Below are 21,326 nucleotides of genomic sequence, written 5' to 3'. Positions count from 1 at the left end.
CCATTGAGAAAAAATGTTATAATAACAGATATAATTCAAACAATAACCTTTGCTATTCTATTTTTCTTATACTTCAAAGAAATCTGAAAATGGCGATTATTTAATCTTTTACATTCTGCTAAGAGGGTGGGATTGCTGCAGCTGAGACAATTCCCTCTCTAGGTGGTGAGGTTCACAAGAGCAGGCCCTTTTGCATCCTCTATGCCTGGCTGACAGAGTGGCTTCCTAATGAATGTTCATTAAATGAATTATAAACTCAACTATAAAAATATGAATACCAAGTCTTTATCTAAAAAACTCATTTTTTCTTTTCTCTCAATCTATACTTTATATACCATTACTCACCTTGTTGATTATACTCCCAGCCAAATTTCCTCGAGTCACACAATGCCTGCCCCAAAAGGGCAGCCTGATGCATCAATTTCTTAGGAATACAACCTACATTTACACAAGTGCCACCAAGACCTGAGAAAGAAAATAAGTATTAATGCTTCTTTGTGTGTCTAGTTTCACACATCTGCAGTCATATTATATTAAAACATGTGGAAATGACAAGCTCAATGGTAGGGGGGATGATACCCTACCCCAAAATAAGACACAAGGGATTAACCCAAATTTTCCGACCACAGATCCACAGAAGAGACCCAAGGATGAGTAAAAAAGATGTGCACGTGAGAAGTTTTCTGGGCACAGAGTTCAAAACTTTCACTTCAGTCTGATCCACAGAGATCAGAATGATACAAGATTAATTAGATATGTACTACACCAGCCCTGTACTCTCCATAACTCTGACTCCTTGGAGTCACGTCTTCAACTGCAAGCTTCCTGGTCACATTTACTCTGAGTCCTTAACAACAAAAAATGGATTATGCAAAACGGAGTTCCCCTTTGCAGGGCAGGTCTCAGATTCTCTCTGACTACAGTGTCTTCTGGTACGCCAGGTAAGTAGGATTATTTCTGGACAAGAAAGGGAGAAAGGGAGGAGAAATAAAGGAAAGAGGCCAGGTTGAGGGACAAAAAACAAGTGTACACACACCACAAGAACATTATGAGAAAAATCAAGGTAGATTAGCTTTTGTATATAAAATTCTAGGCTATAACCTTCTGAGTAAGTTTGAATTTTAAAAATTGATTTTCACACTTTATGTGAAAAAATCTGCCAGAAAATTTTTTCTAGTAGAAAAGAGAAGACACACTCGAATTGGGTAACTGAAGGATTAACAGAGAAATTATCACAAAGGTGTAAGCAGGAAGAGCAAAAAGGGATAGAATAGTTCCCTAAACTAGTGACAGCAGGGTACCACTGGCAGCCCCATGTGAAGGGGCAAGGAGACTGACTGCCACCACCCAGAGGGAGTCGGCCATCCAATGGAGGGGGTGGCCTTCCACAGGAAGATGCAGGGACCCAGCAGGGAAGAAGCCAGGGGAGTAAAATCCTAACTCCACTCTCCCTCTGCCCTCTTTCCATTACTCCAAAGTGGCCAAGCTGCCTCAGAAGCCAGAGGGCAAGGCTGCCAACAGATCAGTCTTATGGGGTGTAGAGCAGGGCAGAGGCAGAGGGGGAATGCATTTAAAGAATAAAAGGAAAACATCCAGCACAAAATCTATGTGCTCTTTTCACTGTGGAAAAACAACATGGAAAGGTGAGTGCTCTAGTCTACAGTAGACAGCAGTCATAGAGCTGGTCATTGGTCTCGTTAAGCTAAACTGTAATTATTATATACACTCACTCCATCAGCTATTGTGCAGCTAATATAGTCAATTATGAAATCGACACAGAAACAAAGAAAAATGTTTCTGGCAAACTTATGTGATCACGACACAGTATATACACTGTGACCTCAACTATGTGACATGCATGCAAAAAAATACTATGGCAGAAGTGCTGAAATACTGGGGTCACGGAATCTTTTTTTCTTTTTGTAAAATCTTCCTTACTAATGTTTATATTATCTTTCCAACATCACTGCTTGTTAACTATATCCTCACTAAGACTCAGTTTCTTTAATTTTTTTTTTTAATTTTTTATTTTTTTGAATAGAGACAAGGTCTCACTATATTTCCAGGCTAGTCTGGAACTCCTGGGCCTCTCAAAGTGCTGGGATTACAGGCATGAGACTCTGGGCCAGGCCTAGACTTGCCTGTTTTCTTATCCAAGAAACAGGCGAGTTATACCTGTTGAGATTGTTGTGAGGATTAAATGAGATTACATAAAGCAAGCAACATATGTAAAGAGCAGAGAGGAACAACAGAGAAAAACAGCTTACCCCAGGATGTGCCCTGAGGTGACGGGACAACAAAGTCTAGCACCATAACTTTCTTTCCCAAAATGGCAGCTTCCTACAAACAAACAACAACAACAAAAATTACGTATAAAGATCTTGTCACTTTCCTGACACTCCCTCAATTTTTGTCTTCCCTAAAAAACTGTTTTTGTGTGACACACAATCTTTTACCTGAATTATACCAGCTATTACAACAAAAGCTTAAACTGTAACAGTAATTTTTTAAGTAGCAGAAAAAATGACTATGGCAATCATCAGGAAGATTGTCTACGAGTTTCATTTCTACGTTCATACCTTCGCACATGAAAGGCCGCCAGAACCACCACCAACAATGATGAGATCATAATCATATGCTGAATCTTCCTGAAGGAGCTTCTGTAACAAACCACTCTGATATGCCTATGGTTTAATTACAGGAGAAAGAACACTGCAGAATTTAAAGTTTTACAGCTGTTTATGTATACCCTATGTTTAACTAGTATGGATTTCTTTTATAAAAATCTTAGGAACAATCTATAATTAATCTAAGTTAGAACTGTAAATTTATCTGGATGCTATTTAAAAATAGGGTCCAACTAGTTAAAACTTATACCAAAGTACATATGTTTTTGTCCTTTCTGACACCTGACAGCTAGGCCTGTGTCAAATAACCTAGAAGGCTGTGGCTCTGTATCGATGTAAAATGAGGTCGTTTTCTTTGGTCTAATTATCAAAATGTTATAGTCAAATGCAGTGGAATAGCCAAGTATCATTTTTTAAGATCCTTGCTCACTTGTGCTAGTCTTCATTTTGAGAACAATTCTTATGCATTATCAGCAAATTTTGTCATAGCTTCTCATAAATTGATCTAACCTTCGTAGTTACACTGGTGAGCTTTCTATACAACACCAACATCTCACATTTTCTTTCAGCAACAGTCATGAGGCTGGCCCTGGGCCGTATCCTCTTGCTCATTTGGCCCTCCTTGTGATCAGTAGCTTAGATGATGTTAGAGGTTCGATGTGTGATTAGCAACAGTTTTCTCTATGCCACGTCAGTTGCTCACTCCCATTACCTTGGCTTTAGACAAACACCATGATCAAACTAGCCGTTCCTAAACAGATGCTTCATAACTACGTGGATTCACCAGATGCCATGTGTTCCCATGAAGAATGGGTGCCCAAGAAGGTTTTGGGGACATTCTAAAAAGGGCCCCTCTGGCCTCCTTACTTTTAGGTACCCTTAGGGAAATCCACCTCCTCAGGATCTGCCATCCAAAAAATATCTTTCTGTCTTGAAATAATAGAATTGCTCTCTCTGCATCTATAGATTTATTCTTGGACATTATTTTCCAAATTAGGATTGGCAAGACAAGCACTTCAGAAGGTGTTTAGTGGCTATAATTACAGGACTTAACCACTATGTGCACTAGGTTATAAATTCTAGGACTAATAAAGCAGATTGTTACTGCATAAGGATGCTGATCATAGATTAACACACAACGTAGACAATTGTTTTTCTCCACAAAAATATAATTCTTAATTAAAGCCTCAAATACAACTATTTAATCAATCACTGATTACTCATATTGTATACACATATAAAGGATATGACAGAGTAGAATTTTAATAAAAGTGAATAATTATAAAATAAGGACCTTATTTAATAAACATCAATTTTTATCTATCCCTGCTTACCTAACAACTCCTATTCATTTGTAGCATTCTAGGAATCAAAATATCAAAAGCCATAGGCCTTTGGAAACCACCACAAAGTTGGCAGTCTTAACAGGAATTCTAATTGCCCTAGACAAGAATGTCAGTGTTGACCTCTTTTTACTGGACAAACAGTAATGCTCTCTCTCCCCATCAGGAGGAAAAGACCTGGGATGTCTCCAGGGTGGTTTGTCCTAGTGCCCTCACACAAAAATCCTAGCTTCTGAAGTTCAGGCTGGTAGAAAAGCTAATTTCCCTTAAAGCAATCAATATTATCTGACTGATAATTATCCTATATGCTTCATTTCATAACTTCCAAAAGATGAGTGGACTCCTAAAAACCATTTTCTCCTCCTTTAAATACTTTTTAAAAATGTGAACAAACAGCATTGAAGAACATATAATACTATTATTACCTGCAAAGTTTGGTCACATCCACCTACATGCACTTTATTCACAAAAACATTGGGCACAGTTTTCTGATTAGTGATTTCTGACAGCACTTCTTGAACCTTGGCCCCATCATCTAAAGAAGAAAAAAGCTATACATAAAAACACTGAAAAGAGTTCCAAATCTTTGTGAGTTCAACTAAAGTGTTACAACACTCAAATGTTCACATGTACATACCCATAACGGGTCAGTGTGTTATATAACTTTATGAAATGATAACTCGAGGGGAAAACATCCATGCTTTTAAAGAAAATCTTAAAAAATAAAGATCTACTTATTCCTTTAAAGATAAGGAATAAAGACAAAGATAAACTCTTCAAAATTAGATTTTGATATATTATTCAGTGACTATGCCAAGACAAACAGACAAGAGGCCTCTTTAAAGAGCAAATATCAAGATAAAATCTGCTGTAACAATAACTCAGAAAATACTTCTTACAATTACATTTGAAAACTGTTTATGATCGTAGTCCAATATTTATCTTCCATCCCTAAAAATAAAACTGGTCCATGACTACTTAAGACTACCTTATTGGTATGCCCTTTAGAAAAGTCTCCAAGATTCAAGAGCATTTCACTCAATAAGGCAACTTGGTTAAAATGAGTCAGTGAGGTTCTATGAAGGCAGAAATCAAACTTGTTCAGTTCATCACCATGCCCTCACCCCTGAAAAGCTCCTTATGTGTAAAATGCTCAACTAATATTAGATGTATGAATGCCAAGAATTCAAAAGTATAAAGCTAAAAACTTAATGCACTCTCCCTGGTGGATGACACAGCCAGGAAATGGGAGCGGATCCTTTTCGTTTGTTACAGCTTAATCTATTCTGCTAGAGAGCTGGCAGATACATCTGAAATGCCTCAAGTACTTCAAAGGGAGCAGCTTATATATCTTCCTCTCACTCCCTTCCCTCAAATATGGAAAATGTATAAATAAAAAACCTACACCAACTTATCTGCCACATAAGGGTTCATTTTCTGCATGGCTGAATGTAGACAAAAATGCCTCATTCAACCCGAAGACAAGAGTAATCTGAATCGAACAAAGTAAATGGAAAGCAGTCAATCTTGTTGGCATTTATTATAAACAACACCGTGTAGTAACTGGTCTACTTACCAACTTGATCAAGTTCCAAGACGTTACACTCGACTCCCAAAGAAGAAAAGAGTTCTTTCACCTGTAACAAAAATTTAGCTAAGTTTCACTCTCACAAAAGATTCAACAGCTGTGAAATATGAACATAGTAGTGAGAGATGTCAAAAATAAATGTTCTGGAGGAATAGCAGTTCTAGCTGATGGGTGGTTTTTGTTTTTGTTTTGATTTTTTTTCCTTTCCACTACACATTTTCCCAGAATAATCTCAGGCCATCCCTTGCCTTCCTTTTACCGTCTCTTATGACTTTCAAATCTACAACTTTTGCCCAAATCTCTTTTCTGAACTCAAGATAGGTAGTATCTATTTTCCACCTGCGTGTCCCACAGGCATTTCACAGGCAACATACCCACAATACTACTCCTTTCCTTCCACATACCTTTTCCTCTTCCCGTGTTTCCTTTCAACAGTCATTAAATCATTCAACAAATTTTTATACATCAAACACTTTGAATGGTTCATCCACATTTCTAAGTACTCAAAAGAAAACAAGGAATAAGATACAATCTCTACCCTTTAGTAGGGGAAACAGACAAGTGACAATTCAATTTATAGCACCGTCTCCAGTTGATTAAATAAGAGCAACTACAGCCTTGCTACTCATGCAAACAGAGGGCAGAGGAACAGAAGGACAGCATCACCCCAGGAGCTTACCAGACATGCAAAATCAGGACCTGTAGCAGGATCTGTACCTTAACGACTGCAGGGCTCTAACTGGGAATCATTTTTATGCCTCCCTCTCAGGGAACATCTTCCTATCCCACATGAACTCCTCAGCCATTCACTGTCATTACAAAGTTTTAGCAATTCTCTGTTGAACTGGTTCATCTCTCTAGTTCCCCATAGTTGCTATCTTAATCTGAGCCATCAACATTGACTACTGGAAATTCTCAGTAATATCCTACAAGTTATTTCTGCACCAGCTTTGTCCTCTCTACTTCTGAAAATTACATCCAAAGTGGTCATTTAAAACCACTTTTCACCACTTTACTTAAAAGCCTTCAGTGTCCTCAGCCCTCAAGGTAAGATCTAAAGGTTCCACTTTCAGAATGGAAGTGTGAACAGGGGAAAACTGGGGAAAATTATTTAAAACAACCACTAGAAACTATCTGGAAAGTTCCTATAGGCATTGAGCAAATGAATAAACACTTATTCAAGAAAATATACTAAATCTCAATTAAAACATGGAGAAGCTATGCCATTTGCACCCCAATCCACCCCTTCCCTCCCATGCCCTGGAGCAGCTGATGGGAGCTCCACTCCAAGTGAGTGTGGTCCAAAAAAACCAGGCTCCCTAGCCCTAACCAGGAAGAAGACAGTGATGCTTTCACCACTTCTTCTTTTTTTTAAACGTTTAAGTTCAGGGGTACATGTGTAGGTTTGTGATACAGGTAAACTCATGCCACAGGGGTTTGTTGTACAGATTATTTTGTCACCCAGGTGTTAAGCCTAGTACCTATTAGTTATTTTTCCTGATCCTCTCTTTCTTCCCACTCTGCACCCTCAGGTAGGCCCCAGTGTCTGCTGTTCCTATCTATGCATCCATGTGTTCTCATCATTTAGCACCCATTTATAAATGAGAACATGCAGTGTTTGGTTTTTTGTTCCAGAATTAGTCTGTTTAGGATAGTGGCCTCCAGCCCCATCTATGTTCCTGCAAAGGACATGATCTCATTCTTTTCTATGGTTGCATAGTATTCCATGGTATATATGTATAACGTTTTCTTTATCCAGTCTATCATTGATGGGGGTTGGGTTGATTCCATCTCTTTGATATTATGAAGAATGCTGCAATGAACTTGCACATGCATATGTCTTTATGATAGAATGATTTATATTCCTTTGGGGATATACCCAGTAATGAGATTGTGGGGTTTACCCTTCTATTCAAAATAGTAGTACTGCAGCTGAGAACAGTGGCTCACACCTATAATCCCAGCACTTTGGGAGGCCAAGGCAGGAGGACCGCTTGAGCCCAGGAGTGTGAGACCAGCATTAGCAACTGAGTAAGACCCCATCTCTACAAAAAATAAATAAAAAAAAAATTAGCCAGGCATGATGGCACATGCCTGTAGTCCCACGTACTCTGGAGGCTAAGGTGGGAGGATTGCTGAAGCCAAGAAGTTTGAAGCTGCAGTGAGCCATGATCACATCACTTCAAGATCACTTCAAAGATACAAGATTACTGTATCTTTATAGTAAGGTTTGAAGAACTCAGGAAGCATGAGTTCTTCCACTTTGTTCTTCTTTACGAGACTGTTCTGGTTATTCAGGGTCTTTTGAAATTCCATATGAATTTTAGGATGGATTTTTCTATTTCTGCAAAAAAGATCATTGGGATTTTGATAAGGATTGCATTAAATCTGTAGATTGCTTTGAGTACTACTGACATCTTTGCAGTATAAAATCTTCCAATCCATGAACATGGGATGTTGTTATTTGTTGCTATCTTATTTAATTCCTTTCAGCAACATTTGTGGTTTTCAACATCCAAGTCTTTTGCTTTCTCGGTTAAGTTTCTTCCTAAGTATTTAGTTCTTCTTTTTGCTATTATAAACGAAAATTTTTTCTCAATTTCCATTTTGGATTGTTCGTTATTGGTATACAGAAAATCAACTGATTTTTGTGTGTTGATTTTGTACAATGCAACTTTGCTGAATTTCTTTATTTTAACGGTTTTGGTGTGTGTGCATCTGTGAAATCTTTAGGTTTTCTACACATCAGATCATGTTGTCTGTGAACAGAGATAATTTAACTTATTTTCCAGTTTCGATGCCTTTTATTTCCTTTTCTCGTGGTATTGCTCTGGCTAGGACTAATAGTACTTTATTGGAGGGGGACAGGGTCTTGCTGTGTCACCCAGGCTGTTGTGAAGTGATGTGGATCATGGCTCACTGCAGCTTCAAACTCCTTGGCTTCAGCAATCCTCCCACCTTAGCCTCCAGAGTACGTGGGACTACAGGCATGTGCCATCATGCCTGGCTAATTTTTTTTTTATTTATTTTTTGTAGAGATGGGGTCTTACTCAGTTGCTAATGCTGGTCTCACACTCCTGGGCTCAAGCGGTCCTCCTGCCTTGGCCTCCCAAAGTGCTGGGATTATAGGTGTGAGCCACTGTTCTCAGCTGCAGTACTACTATTTTGAATAGAAGGGTAAACCCCACAATCTCATTACTGGGTATATCCCCAAAGGAATATAAATCATTCTATCATAAAGACATATGCATGTGCAAGTTCATTGCAGCATTCTTCATAATATCAAAGAGATGGAATCAACCCAACCCCCATCAATGATAGACTGGATAAAGAAAACGTTATACATATATACCATGGAATACTATGCAACCATAGAAAAGAATGAGATCATGTCCTTTGCAGGAACATAGATGGGGCTGGAGGCCACTATCCTAAACAGACTAATTCTGGAACAAAAAACCAAACACTGCATGTTCTCATTTATAAATGGGTGCTAAATGATGAGAACACATGGATGCATAGATAGGAACAGCAGACACTGGGGCCTACCTGAGGGTGCAGAGTGGGAGGAAAGAGAGGATCAGGAAAAATAACTAATAGGTACTAGGCTTAACACCTGGGTGACAAAATAATCTGTACAACAGATACAGTAAGTTCTTCAAACCTTACTACAAAGATACAGTAATCAAAACGGTGCCGTACTGACATAAAGACAGGCTTACAGACCAAGGAAGAGACCAGGGAGCACAGAAATAAAGCCTCACATATACAGGGAAATGATTTTTAACAAGGGTGCCAAGAACATTCAATGGGGAAAGCATCATTTGTCTTTTCAACAAATGATGCTGAGAAAACTGGCTGTCCACTAACAAAAGAATGAAACTGGACCCTTACCTAACACCGTGTACAGAAATTAACTCAAAATGGATCAAAGACCCAAAAGTCAGAGCTAAAACTATAAAACTCTTAGAATAAAACATAAGGCAAAAGTGTCATGACACTGGCTTTGGCAATGATTTTATGGATATGATCTCAAAGGCACAAGCAACAAAAGAAACAACAGACAAATAGCACCTCACAAAAATTTGAAATTCTTGGTCATCAAAGGACAGTATCTACTCAGGAGGCTGAGGTAGGAGGATCATTGAGTCCAGGAGTTCGGGGCTGTAGTGCATTTTGATCACACCTGTGAATAGCCACGGCACTCCAGCCTGGGCAACATAGCAAGATGCCATCTCTTAAAAAGAAAAGAGGACATTATCAACTGAGTAAGGAGGTGACCCAAGGAACTGAATAGGATATTTGCAAATCACATATATGATAAGGGATTAATATCTAGATTATATAGCATACTCCTAAAACTCAAGAGCAAAAAGTTAAAACCCCAACTTAAAAATGGGCAAAGCAGTTGAATAGATATTTCTTCAAATAAAAGATACAAATGGCCAATAAGCACATGAAAAGTTGTTCATCATCACTAATCTTTAGTGAAACGTGAATCAAAACCACAATGAGATAACACTTCACATGCATTAGGACAAGTATTATTTTTAAAAACACAGAAAATAACAAATGTTGGTGAGGATGCAGAGAAACTGGGAACCTTGTGCACTTTGGTGGGAATGTAAAATAGTGTTGCCACTATGGAAAACAGAATGACAGTTTCTCTAAAAATTACAAATAGAAATAGCATATAATCAAGCAATTCCATTTCCAGGTATGTATCAAAAGGAATTGAAAGCAGAGACCGAAATAAATATTTGTACACCCATGTTCATAGAAACAATATTCATAATAGCCAAAAGGTGGAAACAATGCAAGTGACCATCGACAGATAAATGGATAAACAAAATGTGTTATATACATACAGTGGAATATGATTCAGTCTTTAAAAAAAAAGGAAATTCTGACACATGCTACAACATGGTTGAATGTTCAGGACACTACTCTAAGTGAAATAAACCAGACACAAAAAAACAAATACTGTATGACTCAACTCATATGAGGTACCTAGAGCAGTCATATTCATAGAGACAGAAAGTAGGATGGTGGTTGTCAGGGGCTGGGAGAAGGAGGAAAAGAGAGTAAGTGTTTAATGGGTATAGAATTTCAGTTTGGGAAGATGAAAAAGTTCTGTGGATGGATGCTGCGATGGTTGCACAACAACGTGCATGTACTTAGTGCCACTGAACGCTACACTAAAAAATAGTTAAAATGGTAAGTTTTATGTTATGTGTATTTTATCACAATATTTTTAAAAAAGCGAACCAGTGGTAATATAAATTTGTAATTCACAAATGTATTGAATTCATACAGGACTGGGGAAACATGGCTTAAAATTAATGTGAGGAAAGTACTTCTAAAAGTCAGGACATTTTATTCACTGTTCAGTTTGCGTTATTATCTTACATCTGTCCTTTAACATTGACTTTCCAACTAGTCTAGCTGCCCCTATACTGAGTCTAGTTTTATATGATGGCTAGATTTCAAATCACAGGTCAAATGCTGCTCACAAGTGTGAGATGACTTTTCTTTGCCATATCATTAAGTTCACACTTATTAGCAAGCATTTTAAGACCTCCTTGGCCAGGCATGATGGCTCACGCCTGTAATCCCAGCTCTTTGGGAGGCTAGGCAGGTGCATCACTTGAGTGCAGGTGCTCAAGACCAGCCTGGGCAACACGGTGAAACACTGTCTCTACAAAAAATATAAAAATTACCCAGGTGTGGTGGCATGCGCCTGCAGTCCCACCTATTTGGAAGGCTTATGTGGGAGGATCACTTGAGACTGGGAGGCAGAAGTTGCAGTGAGTCAAAATCAAGCCACTGCACTCCAGCCTGGGCAACAGAGCAAGACCCCATCTCAAAAAAACAAAGACCTCCCTAAATCACCTTTGAAACTAAATTTCCAGCCATTTTCCAATGAATCTTCCTGATTCCCTTGCATATACATTGTGCTCAGCCATACTATTTTCCTTTTATCATTATCTATCTTTGCTGATACCAGTTTCTTAACTAGATGCTCTTTCTTACCTACAGACTAACTTATCCCTCAAGGATCACTTACGTGGCATTTTCTTAGACTGTTCAGATCCTCCACAGAAGCCACTGTTTTATCTCTTATTCCCACAACTCTCGTTTTTCTTACGCATTTCTTTCTACACATGCAAGCGGGTTGATTACAGCTCAATTAGACTATGAGTTTACGGGAGGCAAGACCAAGGTTTATTCATTTCTGTGTCTCTGCAACACTAAGTACCCAATGACGCTTACTGAATGCCATTAGCAGCCCAATCAAGAAACAATCTCTCTCCTTGACTCTGCAAGGATAAGGACACATGTGGAATATGATGTCTAATTTTGGGAGATACATTTAAGAGGTTCATGGGCAAAAAAAAAAAAAAAAAAAAAAAAAAAAACCTGTACAATCAAGTTAGTGAGTGGCCACATGTAAAGACAGACATGTAAGAAAGCAGGCTACTCAGTCAAGCAAGAAAAACACTTGGCAAAAGTACTGGAAGATCTGCCCTCCAAGCAGAAGCAAAGTTCTTAATTCTGCCCACTGGAGCAATGCTCACCTCCAAGAATGAAAAAACATTTCAGAGAGGCAGACTTCGCTTCACTTAAAAAAATTCCAATAATCAGAGCTGTCCAAATATGTAATGGGACTCAAAATCATGGCCACATTACTGAAAATGTTAACACATACAGAATAGAGGATCATTTGTCCTAAGATTTTCTGTATCAGCAAAGGTTTGACTAAAATTATTTAAGATAATTCACCCTATAATATGTGCCTGACACTATTGTCTAGGCCCCAGTAATACAGCAGTAGACAGACACAGTTCTGATCTCTTGGTATTTATGCAAACTACAAAGGACAACTCTTAAGAAATATAGATAGAAACAGACCCCAGAAACAGTCCAACACATACATGAGAACCTGATCAATGATGAGTGAGTATACAAACTAGTGTGGAAAGGATAGGGTCTCCAAAAAAAGGAAACAGGAACACCTGGTAAGTCACAAAGAAGAAAACAAATTGGATCCCCACTCGTATTACCAATATCAATCCCAGGTAGATGTCAAGAAGGTGGGTATGAAAAGCACACTACTCACTACTCAATTTTCAGGAGCTAAAACAGAATATCTTTATGATCTCTGAATAGAAACAGATTTCCTAAATAAGACACCAAAAGCAAGCCATAAAAGGAAAAGAATGATAGAAGCAAATACATTAAACTTACAAACTTCAGTTAATGAAAAGATCCTTATATTAGTCTGTTCTCCCATTGCTATAAAGAAATATGAGACTGGGTTATATATAAAGAAAAGAGGTTTAATTGGCTCATGCTTCTGTAGACTCTACAGGAAGCATGATGCTGGCATCTCCTTGGCTTCTGGGAAGCCTCAGGAAACTTACAATGATGGCAAAAGGCAAAGGCAAAGCCAGCACTTCACATGGCCAGAGCAGGAGCAAGAGAGTTGGGTGGGGAGATGCTACACTTTTAAATGACTAGATCTCATGAGAACTCACTATCATGAGGACAGTACCAATGGGATGATACTAAACCATTCATGAGAAATTCACCCCCATGATCCATTCATCTCCCACCAGGCCTTACCTCCAGCATTGGGAATTACATTTCAATATTTGGTTGGGGACACAGATCCAAACCATATCAATCCCATAAAAAGAGTGAAAAAGGAAGCTAAATCTGACAGATTTTCTACAGCAGCAGGTCCTCAAATAACATTATTTCATTACAACAGTGATTAAAAAAACTATTCCCAGCCAGAGCCACTGTCAAGTGGAGTTTGCACCTTCTCTTCATGTTTCCTCCAGGTACTCCAGTTTCCTCCCACATCCCAAAGATGTGCATGTTAGGCTAATTAGTGTATCTACATTTTCCCAGTCACAGAAAGTGTGGGTGTGTGTGCAAGTGCACCTGCAATGGGACGGTGTCCCAGCCAGGTTTGGATCCCGCCTAGCACTTGCAATCCTGAAATGGAGTAAATGGGTTGGAAAAGGAATGAATAAGCAAATATAAATTATTGCCAAATAAAGCTTCATAAAGTAGACAATAATCATACAGACGCAAACAATAACGAATACAGTAGGAGAGCACTCAACAGTGTACCCTCCATATTTCTGATTTTGTTTTTGAACTGCCCAGTGGCACAAGGTGCTCCTTAAAATCCTGCTTTGCAAACATTTTTTGATTTCACCCACTACCATTAGAACCCAACCTCTCCTGATTCACCAGAAATTGGGTAAATACTTTTCTTCCTTGTTCTCATTAATCTCTCTTAAATGTATGTATAGTTCACATTTATTTCAATGTTTAATACTAGACATGTTTTGGGTCTTTATTTAAAAGTTTGGTGATTTTTTATTTTTGTGGTCAGAAATATGCCATAGGAACTTAACTCTTACTTCTAGCCTACAATAAAACTGGTTTTGTTACATGTCATTTCGCTTAAGGTTGGTTTCCAAGAACCTATCACCAATGTTGAGTGAGCACTTACTGTATACATAACCTAAGGATAAGCATCCTAAATATATAAAGAACACCTACAAGTCTAGTACAAACAACTAAAATCCACTGCATAGGAAAATAGGCAAAAGGCCTGAAAAAAATGAAAAGCATACTATAGAATTTCATAGAAGAGGAAGCTCAAGTGACCCATGAATACACTGGACTTCATTTGGGAAATACAAAATTAAACCATAATGGAATGCCATTTCAAAATTGCCAGAATGGCAAAAATTAAAAATATCAGCTGTTAGCAAGGATGTAGAGCAAGATGAATTGTTATAAACTAGGAGGAGAGTAAATTGGTATAACTACTTGGAAACTCAGTTGGGCATTACCTTGCTAAGGTAGAAATCATGCATCCTTTATGACCCAGCAACTCAGCTTCATGATATCTATCCTAGAGTAGTCTCTTGTAAGTGCGCTGGGAGTTACGTGCAAGAATAAGCATACAGCTGTACTGTTTTTTAAGACCAAAATACTAGAAACAGCAAAATGATAAACTCCGGTATGATTCATCCTAGGGAGTAGTCAGCAATGAAAATTAATGAACCCCAGCTACAGATACTAATATGCATGAATCTCTGAAACATAACTGTTGAGGAAGAAAACTGCAGATGTATATATGGTTCGATTTATATCAAGTCCCAAAACAGGCCAAAAGGAACCAAATATTGATTAATAATGTATATATTTGGTAAAAATGTAAAAAAAAAAAAGAAATTTTGCATAGTGGTTAATCCTGAGGGAGGGAGAAGACAGCCAAGGAAGCTTCTACAGTACTAGTGTCACTTTATTATTCTTAAAAATGTATATGCATAATATATGTTTTAAGAAACTATACACATCAATGTAAACTTCAAATATATTTGAAAAACAGCCTATAATTTCATGAGCTCAACCTAATAGTTTATGCTTTTGCATACTGTCTTCCACGTATCATTTTTCAACTTTCTGTAAAATGAAGTAAATTCCTAAACGTTGAAAGTCTCTGCCTTACACGTAGGTTATCACCCAAAGGCTCGTTTTTAAGTGAAGTATTCTTAAACTCAGAATACATTTGTCCTTAGAAATAATGCCGGATTCCTAGCCTGCGCTGAAAAGTTAAGGCAGTGTGCATGAAGCTGAAATTACCTCACAACCTTCCCGTACCTTCGTTTCCCAAGACGGAGAACTGAGGTTCGGCGCAGGGTCCTAACCCAGGTCGAGGTCACGCAATTAGGAGTGTTTCTGTTTTGATAAACCATCACAAGCCCACCTCAGGGGAAGGCCGGGGAGAGGAGAGGACGGGCGGCTGACCTCACTGCCGCAGCCCGGGAGTGAGGCGGGCGCCCCAGCCCGGACCCGCCCTGCCGGGGGTGGCGTCCGCGTGGCGGCCTGGTCGCGCGCGGTGGAACCGGCGAGGGCCGCGCCTACCCGAGTACTGTGGGGACAGTAGCTCTTGCTGAAGATCATCACCCGGCTGCGCTCAATGAGGCCCCGGAGGCGGCGGCGCAGCTCCTCGCGGGCCTCGGACGAGCTGCTGGGCCCGGGGGACGACAGGCGGGCGCGGCGCCCCGGCGGCGACAACACGCGCGCCCCTCGGACATGGCCCGAGCGGCGGTTGGGGGCATCGCCCGCCTTCCCCGGCCCTGGCGACTGTGGCGGCGACTGCTCCACGGTCTCGCTTTCGCTCCCGGCCGGGCCGGGCCTGCTCACAAACCGAAACGCAGGCGGCGGCGGCGGCGCAGGGACCTGGGCTGAGGGGCGGCGAACGCTGCCTTCGCTGGCCACTCTCAGCACCCGCGCGAATCCGCCAGGCAGCCGCTCGCCCCACCCCCAGCACCGCCCCGCGCATGCGAACTGGGCCCCCCGCCCGCCCGCGGCGTACGCCTGCCCTTCTCAAAGAGGCGGGTACCAAGCGCGAGCCTCTTTATCTCCAGGCTGTGCGCGCGTCCGGAGACCAACCAATCTTGGCGATGCCGCTTGGAGATGGCCTCTGTGCAATGCCTTTTACTCCTAATAATCCCCAACAGCCCGTTTAAACCACCTTAAAATATACATTCTTCAATTTTTATGAGAAGTGTGAATTGGAAAGATTGATATTTTTAAAAGTTTAGATCACACAAGCTAAATAAATACATTGCGTTTGCTATTGCAATGCAACTTTAAGATGAGTTTCGTAGGTTGCTACCCGTCAGTTCCCTTCTACATAGAATTCCAGAGCCGCCCCTAACAAAGGAACTCTGAAACTGCGAGAACAGGAATCCTCTGTCCATTTCAGGGGGTGGATGGAAGACCTTTGAGCTGAACTAGCCTGCAATGACTTACAGCCCCCTCCACCACAATGGGTGAATAAAACCCCAATAAAGAGAACAATCAACCGCAGGACCAGCAGGTGTGAACCGGTTCCTGCCTACCTCTAGGCTGTCATCCCCTGACAGTGTCCCTCCGGTTCATTCTGCTTCAGCTACACGGGCTTTCTCCCTGTGCCTCAGATGCGTCAAAACCATTCTCGCCTTTGGGTCTTTGCACCTTTAGCTTTATCAGTCTAGGATGTTGTCTCCTGCAGTGGACTGAATGTATCACCCAGATTTCATATGTTGAAACTCTCATCCTAATGTAACAATATTTGAAAGTTAAGACCTTTGGGAGGTAATTAGGTCATGAGGGCGGAATCTTTGAGAGTGGGATTAGTACCAGTAGTTAGTATCATTAAGAAGAGGCCAGAGAGCTAGCTCACTCTCCACCATGTGAGAACACGGTGAGACCTTACAACTGAAATGGGCAAGTCGGCCCTCATCAGAAGCAACCGTGCTGACACCTTCATCTCAGACTTCCAGGCTCCAGAACTGTAAGAAATAAAATTCTGTTGTTCATAAGATGCCCCTTCTATGGTGCTTTGTTCTAACAGCTCCAACAGACTAATACCTGCTCCAGCAAGTCTGGCTCCTCATTGCCAACTAAGTCTTGGCTTAAATGTTACCTCCTTAGATAACCTTTTGCTGTGTACCCAAAATGAAGTAGCTGCTAATTTCCATCATTTCACACATGTTCCAGTCCCTTCATGACACATTTATTATTATTTTCAACGACCTCCTATAATTTCTGGTTTCCTTGCTTGTTGTCTGCCCTAGCCCTGTCTCCATGACCTCGACTGGAATGCGAGTTCTGTGAGAAAAGGGCCTTATCACTTTGGCCCACAACTCTAGCCCCAGAGTTTATCACAGTGCCTGGCTCATAGTAGGCACGGAATACAGTTTTACTGAAGGAATGAATTAGTGATTCATACATGTCACATCTTACCAGAACATATATTACCATATTTTGCTTCTCCTCTTGTCCTCACATGACAGGCTGGGATCTCAAATTCCTCTTCTTCCTACTCTGTTCATCCAGGGAGCCACAAATCTGGGAGGTGGAGTACAGACCATGATGTTCAGGGACTGCCTCATGCCACTCCTGTTGCCCTGTGCCCACATGGCTTATTTCATGCCTTGACTCCACAAGCACTTCCTGAACACCTCGGTCTGTGCTAAGTGTTAGGGAATAAGCACGTGGAAGATAGCACCTGTCTTCAGGAGATCAGAGCCCTTCTAGGAGAGATGTCAAAAATAAGAAATGCAAATGAGGAAGCAGTTCTAAAGAGAAGAATAATACCTGAGCTGGATGTGATGAAGTGAAGAATCATTGGCCCAGACAATAAGCACTGGAAGAGGGTATCAGAGGGAGGCAGCCGAGCTGAACCACAGAAGCAGGGGAAGGCTGGTGTATTGGGGGAAAATGCTGAAAGATCCAAAAATGAGCAGAGGTGAGGGAGAAATGAATGCCATTGAAGTGAGCAGGGGCCAGATGGCTGCGATCTAGTTGACACTGTTTAGAAGATCTCTAGGAAGGAAAAGGAACATGAGACAATGACTTCAGGCAGCAAGAAGATGACTTTCCTATTAGCCCAAGCAAAAATCAGAGTTTGGAAGAACTGAAGAAGAAAGGAAACAGAACAAGAGAGAGGTCCCCTTTATCTTTTTATTTTTATTTATATTTTTAAAGAGACAGTCTTCTATTGGGACTCTGGACATCTAGACATCAGTGCAGGGGCTTTCTGAGACCAGCCTCCCTGGCAGGCTTAGATGTGATCTAGCCTGAGTCAGGAGGGGAACACACGTGGGGCTGGATGTTCTTTCAGATCCCTGGCAGAGATCAAAGACAGAGTGGTCAGCTTGACCTAGCTTCTGCAAGCGCTGGCTCTGATGTGGGAGAGGGAGGCAGTCCCCAGAGCAGGAATGCCTTCCCTGGGGCTCCTATCCTTGCAGGGGAGAAGCTGGCCATTGTCCCTTAAGAGCTTCCTTCACTGCAGCCCGAGGGGGGCGACTGACAGATTCCTCAGGGGGGCAAACGGAACGGATTCCCCAGGGGAGGAAACCTCTGGGCTCTGGCTTCAACCCCCTCCCGGGGAAACATTCACAGCCCCTCCGGAGGAGAGCCCTGCTGCAGGAAAACTCTAGGGCAGGGCCCAGCTGCGAGGGGCCTGGGCTGTTGGTGATAGTACCCCAGGCTCCAAACTCTCTGGGCCTGGGGGCAGTTCCCTTCCTTGGTTACAACAGATTCTTACCCCGCCGTGCCCTACAGCCCGCCCCGCGAGGAACGGGCCCAGGAGTGGACGGGTGGATAGGCATTCCGGTGTCTCGAGTCGGGGCCAGCCTGAGCAGCACCACTCGCGTGGGGCACACAGGGCATACAAGGCAGGCACCAGGCTCCAGAACAGCAGCTGACAAGTCTTCCGGCGGCGTCGGGTCTCCATGGGGACGGGGGCGGGGCCAGGCGGCCGTGATGGAGTTGGGGCGGGGCTTTTCAACTGTAAATGGCCCCGCCCAGCCTGGGCAAAGAGACATAGCCTGGCCTGGAAGACCGAGTCAGGGACCCCCAGGCAGAGGCTGACCCCTGCTGGCGGCCGGGGCCTCCTGCCTCCAGGTGCTGCTGCCCCTACACGGACTGGCGCCCTCTGCGGGTCCCGCGACTCCCCGCTCAGCGCCTCCAGATGCCTCACCCGGGCCCACTCCGCTGGGTCCCCAGGGACCTTAAAGCGCTGGCCCAGCAGCGGGGTCACTCCCATAAGCCTCCCGACCCTCCCATGGGTCCTTTGGAGCCCTGGATTGTGAAGCTGATACTTCCTCAGGGCCGCGCGCCCGGACGCGGCTGCTCCAGGACCACAGCTGACTGAGTGCGGCCGCGTCCCCTGCAGGCCACCCGTCAAGGGCACAGGCCACAGGAGCCCCAAGGCGCAGTGGCTCACCCTGCCCGGAGTTGACCCTTGAGGTGGGGAGAGGGCACTAACTCGGGTCCTCTCCCCTTCCTCAAGGCTCCTTCCTCCCCTGGGGTGAAGGGCTCCCAATCCCAGCACTTTGGGGCCGTCCTGTTTAATTCATGCCCACAAATGATCATGCAGTGTGCTGGGACAGAGAAGACAGGCACGCTGGCCTCCGAGGGGTGAGACAGACTAGTCTATCAATGCAGAAAATTCCCAATAGGGACAAGGGCCAGGAAGGAAACACCAGGAAAAGTGAGGGTGGAAGATGGGGGTGACCCTACTGCAGGTGGGTGCTCAGGGAGGGCTTCTCTGAGGAGGTGACATTCACTTGATTGGCAAAACAGATGGGCAGGGCCTGTGTAAGTCTTCTAAGAGAGGGAACGGCAGTGCCCAGCGGGCTGTCCCGGGGATGGAAATAGGGCAGCGGGTGGGGGTGGGGGTGTGAGCCAGGCAGGCAGGACCCAGACACCGTGTGATGGGTGCAGTTTTGGGACCCATGGAGGCTCTGAGGAAGCCCTGGGCCTCAGAAGATGGGGAAACAGGAGGACCCACTTAGAGGCCTTCACAACCTTCTAGGGCACAGACAGTGCAAAACAGCTCAGGCTAGAATGCAGTTTAGGTTTCAGAAGGGTGCTGGGTCCCCTACTCTCTTCTTGAGGCTAAAGGGCTCCGGCTCCTTGGGACCTTTCCATGGGGATATGGCTCTGGGGCCCCAGCTACATGGACAGCCTTCCGATGGTTATCTACAGCCAGGAAGGGGGCATGGGCCAACCCACCCCTTCCTTGGCCAAGTGGACAGATGAAGGGAGCCTCTGGGAGCAGGATTGCTGGACTGAGAATTAGATTTGGAATGTAATCCAAACCCCCCAAAAGCCACCTCTTCTCTGGAGCTTGGCTTCTTCAGGAAAACTGGGCACAAAGGACAGCAAGAGCATCTCTCAGGACCCTTGCCTCTCCACCTTGTGATGCTTTTAGATGGTTCTCAGGGGCCACCCTTTTCAGAAAGAATTCTTGGGCTATAGGAAAGTAAAGGGAGGAAATGTGTTTTGAGTGGCAATTAGCCCAAGCTCCAGACTAGGTGTTGGTTTGGTGGGGGTTGCTTTTCCCCTTGCACCAGCCCCCTTCACAAAACCTGAGTCCTGGCTAGGGCCGGGAGTGAGATTCCTGTTCTAGATTTTCATCATTCCGTGTTGCCCAGGAGGAGGTCTGTGGGGAAAGGAGACAGATATTAGCAAGTATATAAAAGACAATTTAGCCAGAGAAAACCTAAAAGAGAAATCAGGATGAGGGGATTAGGAATGGCAAAGGAGGAGCTGGGGGAGAGGGAGTTGGGGGTGGGGCTGGGACAAACACAAAGGAGGTGGGTGTGGGGGCCAGGGAAGTAAAGTCCAAGAGGTCAGCGGACCAGAAGCCACAGCCTTAGTGGGGCCTCAGGAGAGCAGCAAGCTGCGTCTACCTTGGAAAAGTGGAGAAAGGACTGCAGTGAGCTGGGCAGGGAGTAGTGGGGAGGTGACAGGGCAGAGGAAGCAGGGAACAGACAGGAAAAAAAGATGATGCCCTGGGCCAGGTGGCCGCCACTGCTACCATCACTGTAAGTGGAAAACTCTTTGCCTTCTCCTTACCCCTGTGGCTGATGCCCCCATTCTTCACCCCGCTTCTTTAGTAATAGGTGCTGGCAACTAAGGAGCAGAGTCTGATTTGAGGTTGCCTAGGAAACACTTGGGGGCAGCTGTGAACCCACGAGTCTTGCCCAGTAGGGAGCTCAGGATCCCCAAATTGGACGAGCAAATAAGCTTAGTGAGTGACAGTTCCACCAACGTTCCCCAAAGTCACAGTAGGCATCCACTGCCCCTGTGTGTCCCCAGGCCTGCTCTGCCAGGTGGCTTCGGGGACGCAGGGCTATACTTCCAGTGCTCTGCAGACACACCTCGGGCTTGAATCCC

At 43.1% G+C, this 21,326-nt stretch overlaps 1 protein-coding gene and 1 long non-coding RNA gene across 2 annotated transcripts in view; one reads left to right on the top strand and one right to left on the bottom strand.

The window, feature by feature from the left end:
- The window catches only part of TXNRD3 (thioredoxin reductase 3), a 54,028-nt gene extending 38,112 nt beyond the window's left edge, over positions 1-15,916 (bottom strand). Inside the window, 6 exon segments of the mRNA NM_001353341.2 lie at positions 346-465; positions 2,268-2,340; positions 2,580-2,684; positions 4,396-4,505; positions 5,547-5,607; positions 15,513-15,916. Of these exon segments, the coding sequence (NP_001340270.2) occupies positions 346-465; positions 2,268-2,340; positions 2,580-2,684; positions 4,396-4,505; positions 5,547-5,607; positions 15,513-15,755 (712 nt within the window). The 5' untranslated portion in view covers positions 15,756-15,916.
- LOC144339358 (uncharacterized) lies at positions 5,731-11,434 on the top strand. The gene is made up of 2 exons (XR_013414332.1): positions 5,731-7,000; positions 9,235-11,434. It is a non-coding gene; the product is annotated as an uncharacterized LOC144339358 (long non-coding RNA).
- Positions 15,917-21,326: the final 5,410 nt, after the last annotated feature.

Source organism: Macaca mulatta, chromosome 2 (genome assembly GCF_049350105.2).
Source record: "Macaca mulatta isolate MMU2019108-1 chromosome 2, T2T-MMU8v2.0, whole genome shotgun sequence".
Classification (NCBI taxonomy): Eukaryota; Metazoa; Chordata; class Mammalia; order Primates; family Cercopithecidae; genus Macaca; species Macaca mulatta.
Note: the sequence above shows the minus strand (reverse complement) of the source record. Positions and strands in the feature narration are given on the sequence as shown.